The sequence below is a fragment of the Lutra lutra genome, chromosome 7, assembly GCF_902655055.1.
Source record: "Lutra lutra chromosome 7, mLutLut1.2, whole genome shotgun sequence".
NCBI lineage: Eukaryota > Metazoa > Chordata > Mammalia > Carnivora > Mustelidae > Lutra > Lutra lutra.
Genome location: NC_062284.1, coordinates 17,958,507 through 17,971,136, shown reverse-complemented (window position 1 = coordinate 17,971,136; position 12,630 = coordinate 17,958,507). Strand labels below are relative to the sequence as shown.

The 12,630-nt window shown below is 42.7% G+C and overlaps 1 protein-coding gene across 4 annotated transcripts in view; it reads left to right on the top strand.

Moving 5' to 3' along the window:
- Positions 1-12,630, top strand: part of ADAMTS17 (ADAM metallopeptidase with thrombospondin type 1 motif 17) — a 336,604-nt gene that overhangs the window by 230,089 nt on the left and 93,885 nt on the right. For 2 of the 4 annotated variants that reach the window (XM_047738519.1, XM_047738518.1), the window contains exons 15-16: positions 850-970; positions 5,841-5,909. In XM_047738519.1, coding sequence (XP_047594475.1) covers positions 850-970; positions 5,841-5,909 — 190 coding nt within the window. The remainder of the gene's footprint in view (positions 1-849; positions 971-5,840; positions 5,910-12,630) is intronic. The other 2 variants (XM_047738521.1, XM_047738520.1) reach the window with 1 other exon arrangement.

Here is a 12,630-nt window from a genome sequence, read left to right as displayed (position 1 = left end):
AACTCAGTCTTGTTCTGGAAGTATTCACTTCAGGGGCAAAAGTGGAGAGGGGAGTTTTAGCAATTTAACTACTGAACAATTAAATACTCCATGTTCACCATACTATAAATCTAGGTATGTTGTTTTGCAGAATATAAAACCCATGCATTTGTTTTTGAAGGGAGAACATGAGTTCATATCTCTTTCCCACTTTTCATGAACTGACTTGGGCTGTGCTGTCCGGAGCCACTCAGGGTCAGGTCACTTTTCTCTGATCACACCCAGGCCTTTTTGAAAGGTTTGGGAGACAGGGGTCTTCTTGGGTTGGGTCTTAACAGAGAACTGGGGTGGGGGGCTCATTCCCAGGCATGTCTCAATGAGCTCTGGGCTTCCTGACCTCAACAGGAAAGTCAGGGTGGTTGCTCCAGACTGTTCTGCTGGCTCTTCCAACCAAGACAGAGGTTGCCCCATGTAGCCCCAAGAGAAATGTGAATCCAGTGAAGTTGTGGCCGCCCTGGAAGGTGTGTGGGAGTCAGAAGCTAGTGTCTGCCTCAGGCAGTGCTCGGAGGGGCAGGCTTCCAGCCTCAGTGGGACTTCTGAGGACTTTTTTGCCTTCACACCCCCTCCTCTATAACAAATAATTAAAAAATATGTATGACAACTATGTGGATATAAAGACAGACTACGAGCTAGATTCTATTCATTTTTTTCTCTTCTGATTTTAAAATATTTTCTCGGGCCTCTGAAAGTATGGTGGGCCCCAGGCACCAAGCTTGCTGGGCCTTGTGGAGAAGTCAGTGCTGTTGAGATCCTCTTTGAAAATCTCTCCGAGTCTTAAACCCGGAATAACCCAGCCCTTTGGTCATTCAGAAAATTGGCTGTGATGGCATCATCGGGTCCGCGGCCAAGGAAGACCGGTGTGGAGTCTGCAGTGGGGACGGCAAGACATGCCGAGTGGTGAAGGGTGACTTCAGCCACTCTCGGGGCACAGGTGAGTGTGAAGCCCAAGGGCAAGGTGACCCTGGCCTTTCCAAGAGGGGAGGATGGGTGAGGGGGAGACCCAAGGGCTTACTGTAAGTGCAAGACAGCCTACGGTATTTATATATTTTATTCCCTTTGCACAAAGCCGGGGATCACCTGCCTTCCCTGCACTTCACTGATAAGGGCTAGTCAGTGATAGGCGACCTGGCGCATCAGTGTGAGGACTGCTGAAAGGCAAAGAGAAAACACGTTAGCCAGAATATCTTGAGGTTCCTAGATGTGAGTAGTTTGCCCGACCAACCAGACCCCCCTGAAGCTTCATGTCAGCCCATCTTCTGATGGGACACCTCGCCATGTTGTTTTCACCTACAGATAGAAGAGGTTTTCTCAGAGTTTTCTTTCAGTTAAAGTAGGACAGCGTTTATACACATCCCTAAATGGCTCATAAAGCCATTTCTCCCTGGAAGCCTGATTTGCCTCTGCTGACTGTGAATGCAAAGTAGGGGAGTCTCCTGTTTCCCAAATGTAGGACCTCCCTGCAAAGCTGTGCTTAGAGAAGACTGTCAAAATTCAGCTGATGGGTCTTTTGGCGTGAACCACCTGCACAGCTATAGGCTGCTTTGCCCAGGGGTGGGAGATGGTTTTTGATTGCCTGTCCTGGAGAACATCAGCTTATGGTGCCCAGTGTATCTGGGTTGATACATACGTAATGAGAAGAGCAGGAGGCAGGCAGGTCATCTGGGGAGAAAACTCTTCTGGAAGCCTTACAGAGTGTCTACTCACCCATCACCAAGAGCAACATCACCAACATAACTTGTTGGGTGGAACTGAGCTGAAAAGCCCCTATTTCAATTTGAATGATGGCTTTGGATAGAAAATTGTCAGTTCAGTGTTACCTCCACAGGAGAACAAAATCGCGGGCAGGCCTCTCTGTCCCACGGTGTTGGGTCCATGGTCAAAGGAAAGAGACTGATACAAAGCGAAGATCAAGCAAAGCTTTATTTCACGCTAAGCATCACGAATCAAATTGACTGGCCAGGGCCGCCTCTTACAAAGAGGCGATGACTCTCTGCCTTACAGACTAGCTTTTAAGGGCAAAGGCCAGGTGGTTGGGCCTGGCCACGCACAGGTGGCCAATGTGATTGTAACACAGAGAAAGCTGCATAATCCTGCTAGGTCACACATCAGTGACCGATTGAATTACAGTTTACCCAATAGTAGATATTTGAACTAGCCTATCACCTTGGTCAGAATGGGTGCCCAAAAGGCACCCAAAGGGCCGGGCCCATACTCCTTGGTAGCTAGGAGACAGTATGCGCCCCCCTGATTGAATACCTCCACCTGGCCTGACCCACCCTTGTATTTGGGCTTTGTTACCTGGGACTAGTTTCCGGGACTTGTTTTAAGTAAGTCCCCTGGGGGAAGGGGGTCAGGGACAGTTTAAGTTTTACTGTATAAACAACAAAGTCATTATTTAACGGGATGGCATTGCTCTTGCTAAATAGGCCCTTACAACAGAACATAGGCCCCTGGGACTGAGGCGGAGAGGAGAAGTCCCTGTATGATCCCCAGTCTCTATATGGATGGGAGACCTGGTCTAGAGGAAACATTCCTTCTCGATAACTTGCAGAAATGGTAACCTATTGCACAAGCATTTTGCAGGATCTTGTAAAAGCGAAACCAGAGGCCAATGCAAGCACAAAATTTTAATTTTAAGATTACGCTTAAAAATGACATTTCAGGCCAGGTTTCTGGATTTTAAAGACAGGTGCCCAGCCTGTGCAATAGGAAACGTATGAGAATCTGTGCCTGCCACATCAATCCTGAGATAAAGTGAGGAAGGAAACACTAGAGCTAAGTCGGTTTGGGGGGGAAGTACCCTCCAAAGCTGCATCATCCAGGACAGTAGCCACAGACCACTTTAGTCTATTCAAATTTTAATTATAATTAAAATTTAAATTTGAAATTCAGTCCTCAGTCCCACTAGCCACATTTCAGGTGCTCTGTGGTCACGTGTGGCTTGGGGCTTCTGTGCCAGATAGCCCAGAGAGAGAATGTTTCCATCACTGCAGAAAGTTCTGGAACAACACTGCACTGGAGCTTTGGTGATTTCTATATATTTTGACATGTCTGTGGCCACTTCCTCTATTTGGGTCCCAGCTCTCCATTGCCATGAGACTTTGACCTTGCCTAATGTGCCAGCAAGGGGAGCGAGGAGCAAAAACCTCTGCAGTTGGCAAGTTTGACTACTGATTAAAAAAAAAAAAAAAAAAAAGGCATTAGAACCCTTTATTTAAGTCAGATGTGTTGAGCTCCGATGAACTGAACTGACCACAGTTGCTCCCTTCTGTGGAAGCGGGTTGAGCACAAACACACCCACTCTTGCCCCCTGGGCAATTCACTAGAACACCAAGGCCCTTTCTGCCACAGGCCTTTGAAAACCTCCATGGCAAGCAACATAGCAGCTCACTTCCAAAAGAGTCCTGATGGAGCAGAAAAAACGTTCTCTCTTTCCTACCCCTCCCCCCAGTCTAATCCCCTTGTTGACCTTTGATCTCGACAGGAGTAAATCCATTCTCCCAGTCACAGTAATTTTTTTTTTCTTTTCTCTCCTCTTTCTCTATCCTACCTGGTGCCTGGGTCCCATCTGTGCAAGGGAGGAAGGTGAGCAGGAATGTGCAGCCTTCCTCCTAGGGTGGTCAGGATTCTGGGGCTCAGGCAGTGAGTCCCTCCTGGAGGGACAGATTGCCATTGGAAGCCTCCCGGGGGGGTAGCTGTCCCCACCCTGGCTTGTGGTGTTATGCTTCCTTCCAACTTCTGGGGCACAGAAGTCTTAGGGAGGTGGTTTTGGAGTATAGGTGAGGTTCAGTGGGGTGAGGTCCAGAGATGACAAGCAAGAAAGAATTCTTGAGACATTTTTGGTGCAAAATGGTGGTTTTATTAAAGCACGTGGACAGGACCCATGGGCAGAAAAAGCCGCCACACTGGGGTCTTGAGTGTCTGATTAGATACTCAGGAGTTGGGGGACTAAGGAAAAGGAAGATTTCAAAAGGACTTTCATATGCTAAAGAGGGCCAACCTATAAGATACCAGAGGTCTTGCCATTGTCAAGTTCAGGTTGTCTTCCCTTCTAGCAAGGTATTAACTTTTAGTTGGGAGATTCCTGGAAGAATGTCCCACAGGTCCCACCCAGGAGTGTGCAGTTGAGGGGAAGTTGCAGGTGTCAGCTTATGGTTGGTCCTCAGCTAGCCTTCTGCTCCCTCATCATTAACAAACCTTCCAAGGAAGGTAAGCACCATTCAGCTTCTCCCACCTGGAAATTTCTGTTCTTCTGAGCAGTTGGCCAAATGTTACATCTTTGTTCTAAAGTCTGAAGCCAGTTACTTCCAAATCCTCACCATCAGATTCTGTGAGCAGAAGCTCCTGTCAGTGTGGATTCTTCTTCCCGAGGCTGTGTGTGAAATGCTCACTCACAAATGAATGAATCACTGTTTAATAGCGTTTCATCAAACGCAAAGATGACATTCTGGAATATACTTTTGCAAAGATACTGACAGTCACCCAGTAAACATTAATGCGACACTACTAGATTTTAAGCATGAGATGTACAGAAATAAAAGTTAACAGCCACCTAGTCAGTCACCACAGAGGGAGGGTACCCCCAGGCAAGCAGCTTGAGTCCACGTGTGAGGCGAGGCAGCTCAGTGGGGGGTGCTGTGGGGCCTCAAATTCTGGTGGGACCCCTAGCCCAGGCCTGCTGAAAGATGAGGGTGGTCCCTGAGCCTTAAAGGACAGGTAAAAATGAACTAATAGTGCCACTGGAGGAAGGACATTTCAGGCTGAAGTAAAAAAAAAAAAAAAAAAAAACTTTGAAATGGTATAAAACCCCCTGGATCAGGTAACGGGCAGATTCACTAATCCTGTCAGTTTAGATAGGAAGGTGACTTTCATCTCCGGGCATCTAGAAAGACTGGGAGAAGGAGGAATGTCTTATCACCCTTCAGGGTGAATATTGGAAAGAAATGCCACACCAGAAAGATAACAAGTAATCAAATGCAGGAGTTTTGCCTAGTTAGATGAAGTCCTGACCCTTGCCTGAACTTGCCTGGATTTGGTCATGAAAGTGCTTGAACTGAGACTCCAGAGCGGACCCATACAGGCCCCAGTGTCCACAGACCCCAGGAGGTCCCCCTCTTGTGTCCTTTAGAGGTCATTAGCAGTGAGTGGGGTTATGACATTCTGAGTGTAGGCTCTTTATTACCCCCTGACCTATTGACTTCGGACTTTGGAATAAGCGAAGTCCTCAGCAACTCAACTATGGGAAGAATCTTCTCGAATGGCTATTGTATTACGTCTTTCATGGATGGGCTTGAACATGCTCAAGGCTTTGGTTGAGTTGAAGCAGCTGAGTTTTTTAATTTAGTAGCCTAAACGTTCTTGGTATGATGCCTCCACTTCATTCAAGTGTGACTGTAACTATTTTATCTTTATTTTGTGCTCTTCCTCAGTGCTGCAAAGGTGACTAGTAGCCCCTGCAGTCACCACGGAGAACCATCCATGGTGCCCCATGGGTTCTAAATTGCTTTGCACTTATCCTCAAGGAGAACCTTCTCGAACAATGAATTCTTAAAAGGGAAGGTGACATGATCTATCCCTTTTGAGTGTGGATAGATCTGCAAGTCACGTTATTTATTTAGTAATTATCTTTAGAAACTCTGACACATGCCACGTTCTCTTCTCTGGGTGTGGGGTATGGAAGAGCCATGGGGAAATTTACATGATGACAGATAATGATGCTTCTCACCACTGTGATTAAGAACTACAGTATCAGTTCCTGAAATGTACCTAGAAACCAATGACCGTGTATTTCTTTTCCTCAGTCAAGAATAATCTTTGTACGAAGGTGTCCACATGTGTGATGGCAAAGGCTGTTCCCAAGTGTTTCTCATGTAAGATGTTTATGTGTCATGTGCCGCACTTGAGGTGATGCATCTGGTGTGGGATTCTTTCCTTGCTTCCGTGCCTGAATGTTTTCTGAGCCAAGTCAATGAGAATGAGTCATGCATGAAGCCATGGATAAACTCAAAGGCCTTTTGTCATTTCTGTATAATTGATGTTTAAGACTTACTGCCAAAAAGAAAAACTATAGAATAAAACTAATTTTTAAAGCTATGAAAGGTAAAGAGTTATGAGATCAGAGACCAGACAGAAACTTATGTCACTATGCCAAGGGATACATCTTCATTCTCCTCAGCCACACCTAGCTCTTGGGCAGAAAAATGCTATGACTTGCTGGAGAATTTGCCGCAGATGGTCCGATCTTCCATAGAGGAGGGTCCGTATCACAGACTTGGACTTCCCAAAGGGCAGGGGATCACATCCTCCTGGTCTTCATAGTAGAGATAAGGTCACGGGCCCACCTACACCAATCTCACATTCTGGGAACTGAACAAGGGTGTGAGTCTGGCCCCACAGGCTTCCCAAACAATGTGGTCTTTCCAGTGAGACCCAGAACAATCCCTGGGGGTAGACATAAACATAGTAGTATGTTTATACTCATAAACAACTTTCTGTAAAAAAAAAAAAAAAAAAAAAAAAAAAAAAGAAAGGGCAGGGTACTATAAACTTATACAAAAACCTCTCCAAGCATTTTATAAGACAAGTTACCCCCCCAAAAAACAAACAAACAAAAAACACTTTTTGGGCTTTTTTTGTTTTGTTTTGTTTTGTTTACATGTTCAGTACAACATTATGAAAGGGTCCCAGGCTACACAGCCAGAGTTTCACCTGCATTCTATCACAGTACCTTACTAGCACAATGGTTTTCTTCCTAGAAACACAAGGGGAAAGTGTGACCACATCATCTAAAAGCAGGTTCACTTGGGGAATTCAGACAAAAAGTATTTTGTAGGGGAATGTGTTCATAGCCTGGTGATAGTAACTATTCAGAAGATTTGAGATAGGTTTCAAGTCAACATCGCATGGACGTTCTTTCTGACTACTTGTCTTGACAGCAAAAACGGTATGTTCTCTTAAAAGGATGGCAAAGGCATTGAATGTTAACTATGGCTTCTTCATGAAACCAAATTATGTCCCTCTAACTGGATGGCTCCTGCTTGATGGCAGAGACTAGAATGGAAAATTATTCCGAAGATAAAGTCTTGCCTGCCCTACCTAAATTGTGACTTTATCTTGTAAATTCTTAGTGTCCATCCCCTTTCATTATTTTCCATGCCCAGTCAACATGTGGTACCTGGCATCCGCCTGAGGGGCCATCTGGTATGAGGGATGACCAGATGCTTTGGGACTTGGTGATGGGCCTCCTGCCGTTGCTGGCCACTCTCTATACCAGCCTCAGCATGGGCTTTGAGCTGTGGGTCCAAAGAGGGGGAAAAAGGACAGTGAAGTAGAGGTGATTTCTTTGGTTTGTAGACTGAACACCTGCCTTTTCTTTCAGGATTTTTCTTTCATTAGTTCTCTGCAAATCTTAGAGAGGTTACCAGAACCCACTCATGGCAGTGACTCCCCTGCCCTATTACTCGGTGGTCACCTGAGGATGAGCCTCACGTGATTTTACGTCTGCCCCGAGCTTTTTATTACTCATCTGCTCTGCCCCCAGCGTAGTTGAAAGAGGAGAAAAGACAGGTACCTTTTCAGAGTTACTACTTGTGCCAACATTAAGTTTAAACATAGGTGTGGTGCCTGTGCATTGGTTGCAAATGGCCTACCTTGCTGTGGAATGTGGAAAATGAGCGACTCTGGATCTCGGTGGATGCATCCATTACCTGCAATTTTAGCAGCCTGGTAATGCTGACATTAAGGCTTACTAGTCACAAAATAGGAAGATTCCCCATAACAGCAGCTTTTTTTTCTGAAAACATTTCAGCTCCCTAAGCAGATCCTGTTCCCAGGTCCGTTTCGTGGTTGAAATGGAGACTCCTCCCCAAAAAGGTTTCCATCACATTGACCCTGAATAATTTTGTCTCGTTTTTGGCACTTCACTGTCTTGTATGCTGAGGATCCAGTAATTCTTCAAACTCCCCCAGAAGGAATGAACTTCTCTAAGAGAAATTTGTGGTTCAAAGTCCATTGCTATAATCCTAAAAGATGTGTTCTGTTGTTGTTATTTTGTTCTGTTCTGTTCTGTTTGTTTTGCTTGGTGTTTAGTGGCCAGATGTTTTAAGTAGAAAAACATTTGTGAGAGCAGAAACTGTTTTTAATCAGAACTTCATGCCTCCCTCTGTGAGGACTGAGTAGTGCTGGGACCACTGGCAGGCCTGTTGAGTTGAGCCAGTGTTGCCATTCCCCATGGCATTGGGAAGTGTCTGGAAGGAATCACACTGGAGGACCACACCCCAGCTGGTTAAAATCATCCTGCCTGGGAATCAGGATCAGGGCATACGAAGTGAGAAAACTGTCTTCAGCCCTCAGACCGAACTGTGTTTACATCTGAGTCTCCCTAAGCATCAAGTAGAACAGGAATCTGTAAAACTTCCGGAGCTGGATCTATAACAATGCCCAGGCATTTGCTGTCAAGACTGACAGACGCTGCTAAACTTTCTAAGATGGCAGCTTGAACAAGTGCTTCCTCTCTTCCAACGCTCACCTTAAAATGAATGAAAAGGAACTTATTAAGGGGTGCCTGGGTGGCTCAGTACGTTGAGTGTCTGACTCTTGATCTTGGCTCAGATCTTCCGTTGTGAGGTCGATCCCCACACTGGGCTCCACACTGGGCAGGGAACCTACTTAAAAAAAAAAAAAAAAAAAAAAAAAAGGAAAGAAAAGGAACTTATTAAGAGGTTTAATGGGAACAAGGACATCTCATATGTACATGATTCTGAATAAATAGACTTGAATTTGCTGCAACAAATGACACAGTACCCCCCCCCCAAATCTCAGTGGCTTAACACAAAAGTTTATTTCTTGCCCATGTTGCATATCCAGTGTGGGGGGGTAAGAGGGTCTCCATGTTTGAGCCACTCATGGACCTGGGCTGACAGATTTTATTGTTCAGATGCTGCCATATCACCTTGGCAGTAAAAAAGGAACACAGCAAATCAGGTCCTGATGCTGTTAAAGCTCCTATGTACACATCACTTTCACACCTATTTTAAGGATCAGAGTAGGTCACGTGTCACACAGTTTAAGAGAGCAGGGAACTGCATCCTTATCACTTCTGGAGAGAGACTGAGAGATAGTTGGTGGCCAGCAGCACACCACGGCACGTGGAGCAAACATTTCACTATTTTGGTTGTCAAGCACCCAACAACGGCTCCCTGCCCGCCCCCCCCCCCCCCACTGAAAGCCAGTCCTGATGGTCAGCAAACCCCACCCAGGTTGACAGAGACAGCCCATCTGTGGCTTCCTTCCTGAAAGAGTCTGCAACACAAATGGGAGAGACCAAGGATACCTGAAAAGATGACCCACGGGAAAAACAAGATCACTCAAGTAATAAAAGTTGCAGAATCTCTACCAGCTATCCATAAAAAGATTTGAGATGCAATGGTATCCATAAAACTAGTACAGAATGAGAAGAAACCATCAGAAAACAAAAAGATCTCAGAAGTATGACTTTCAAATTAAAAACATCTGATAAAGGGCACCAAAAATAAGAGACAGAAAAAAATGTTTGTGTTAAGTCTAGTAAGTAGAGAGTTTGAGTTTAAAACATATTAAATATATGTTAATACATACTAAGATATCCTTTTAAAATTCCTGCTGATAAATAAAAAGCAAGTAGAAAAATGGGCAGTGCTTCTCCGCAAGGCAGTTAACTCAAAAGGAACTGCAAATGGTCAGTCAATGTGCAATAAGAAGCCAAACCAAACTGATTGTGAGAGAAATGCAAATTAAATCTCTATATTTTTCATCTACTGGATTAGCGAATGCTAAGATCAGCAATTTCAAGTATTTGGAAGTCTATGAATGAACAGACAACCTCATATAGTGTTGATTGACTTGTATACTAGTCAAACTATTATGGAGGGCAGTTGAGCTATCCATGTAACATTTTAGCTCATGCGTATTTGACCCAGCAATTCTCACGGTTGATCAGGTAGAACATGGTATATATGCACAATGAGAGATGTGCAAAGCTATTCATTGCAGGTATCATTTCCTTCTTTTTTTTTTTTTTAAAAGCATCTTCATTGAAAGAAAATCCACATACCGTAAAATTCAGCCCTTTAAAATGTGCAGTTCAGTGGGCATTTAGTATGTGTACATAGTTATGCAACCATCACCGCTATCATCCTAAGAAGAAATCCCACACTCATTAGCAGTCATTCCCCATCCTCTTCCTACCCGGCCCTCAGCAACCATTCTGTAGGTCTTTCTCTCTGTTCTGAACATTTCATATAAATTGCACATGCAATATGTGGTCCTTTGTGACTGGCTTCTTAACTTAGCATAATATTTTCAGGCTTCCTCCCTATTGTGGCATGTATCAGTCGCTTCATTCTTTTTATTGCTGAATAATATTCCATTGTGTGGTTACACCACATTTTTAAAAATACATTCATCAGTTGATGGGTATTTGAGTTGTTTCCCCCTCCTTTTTTTTCTTTTTTTAGCTATTATGAATAAGGCTAATGTGAACATTTGTATGTAAGTTTTTGCATGGACATGTCTCTCCATTCTTGGCTATGTACCTAGCAATGGAATTGGTCAGTCATACAGTCATTCTGCTTAATTTTGTGGGGAACTGCCAAACTCTTCTCCAAAGTACCTGTACCATATTACATTCCTGATCATAATGAATGAGAGTTCCACATTCTCTGTAGGACTTCTTGTCTATTGTTTTGGTTATCAACATCCTAGTGGGTATAAAGTCGTATCTGCTGGTGGTTTTGATTTGCATTTCCCTAATGACTAATGATTTTGAGCATCTTTCCATGTGCCTGCTGGCCATTTATATATCTTCTTTGGAAAAATGTCTATTAAAATCCTTTGCCTATTTTTATATTGGATTATTTGTCACTTTATTGAATTATTAGGTTTCTTTATATATCCTAGATAGTTTCTTTATCAAAATGGTTTGCAAATATTTTCTCCCAGTGTCTGAGTTTGCTTTTCACCTTCTTGGTGGTGTCCTTGGAGGCACAAAGTTTTACATTTTGATATAGTCTACTTTTTTTCCCCTTTTGTTGCTTGTACTTTTGCTGTCATATCTAAGAAATCATTGCTTAATCCAAAGTCACAAAAATCTTACTCCTATGTTTTCTTCAAGAGTTTCATAGTTATAGCTTAGATTTAGGCCTATGATCCATCTTAGGATAGGTTTTTGTATGGCTTCAGATAGGAGTCCACCTTCATTTCTTTGTATGTGGATATCGAATTATCCCAACACTGTTGAAAAGACCATTGTTTCTCCACTTAATATTCTTAGCACCTTTGCTTTTAAAAAGTCAATAAAGGATTTATTTATAGATTCTCAATTATATTCCATTAATAAATATGTCTCTCTTGGGGTTGGTGAGTGGCTCAGTTGGTTGAGCATCCAACTCTTGATTTCAGCTTAGGTCATGATCTCAGGGTCATGAGGTAGAGTCTTGCATCAGGCTCCACACTTAGCACGGAGTCTGCTTGTCGCTCTCCTTCTGCTTCTTCTCTCTTTCTCTCAAATAAATACATAAATAAAATCTTTTTTTAAAAATGTGTCTTCATGCCAGTGCCACATTGTCCTCATTATTATATCTGGCTAGAAAACTTTAAAATGAGTGTCAGTTCTCCAGTTTTATTCCTTTTAAATATTATTTTGTCTGTTCTGGGTCCCTTGCATGTCCATATGAATTTCAGGATCAAAAAACAAAAAGCTGAAATTTTTATATAGACCATGTTGAATATATAAATCAGTTTCTAAACTATTCCCGCTTTAACATTAAATCTTGTAATCAATGAACATAGAGTGTCTTTCCATTTATTTAGCTCTTCTTTAATATCTTTCAGTACCATTTTATAGTTTTTGGTGTAGAAATCTTGCACATCTTTTGTGAAGGTTATCCCTAAGTATTCTTTGCCATTCTTTGATGCTATTTCATTTAAATTATTGTCTTAATTTCATTTTGAACTGTTCAGCTCTAATGGCTCAGGCCTCATATCTTACAACCTTGCTCAACCTATTTTAGTATTTTAGTATATTCCTTAGCATTTTTCTATATGTAAGATCTTGACATCTGCAAATAGAGAGGTTTTTACTTTTCCTTTCTAATTTGGATCCATTTAAAAATCTTTCTTGTCTGATCAATGTGGAAAGGACTTCCAGTGCAGTGCTAAATAGAAGTACCAAGAGTGGACATCCATGTCTTCTTCCTGATTTTAGGGGGAAAGCATTAAAGTATTTCACCATTAAGTCTGATGTTAGCTGTGGGTTTTTTGTAAGTGCTGTTTATCAGGTGGAGGAAGTTCCCTTGTATTCTTTGTTGAGTATTTTTATCATGAAAGGGTGTAAAATTTTGTCAAATACTCTCCCTGAACCTATTAAAATGATTTTGGGGTTTTTGTTTTTTTATATAGATTACATTGATTTGTTTTTATGTGTCAAACTAAACTTGAATTCCTGGGATAAATCTTATTTGATCATGGTATATAATCCTTTTTATATGTTGCTGTGTTAGGTTGCTACTATTTTGTTAGTTTGTGTGCATATTCATACATAAGATAGCATTGTTT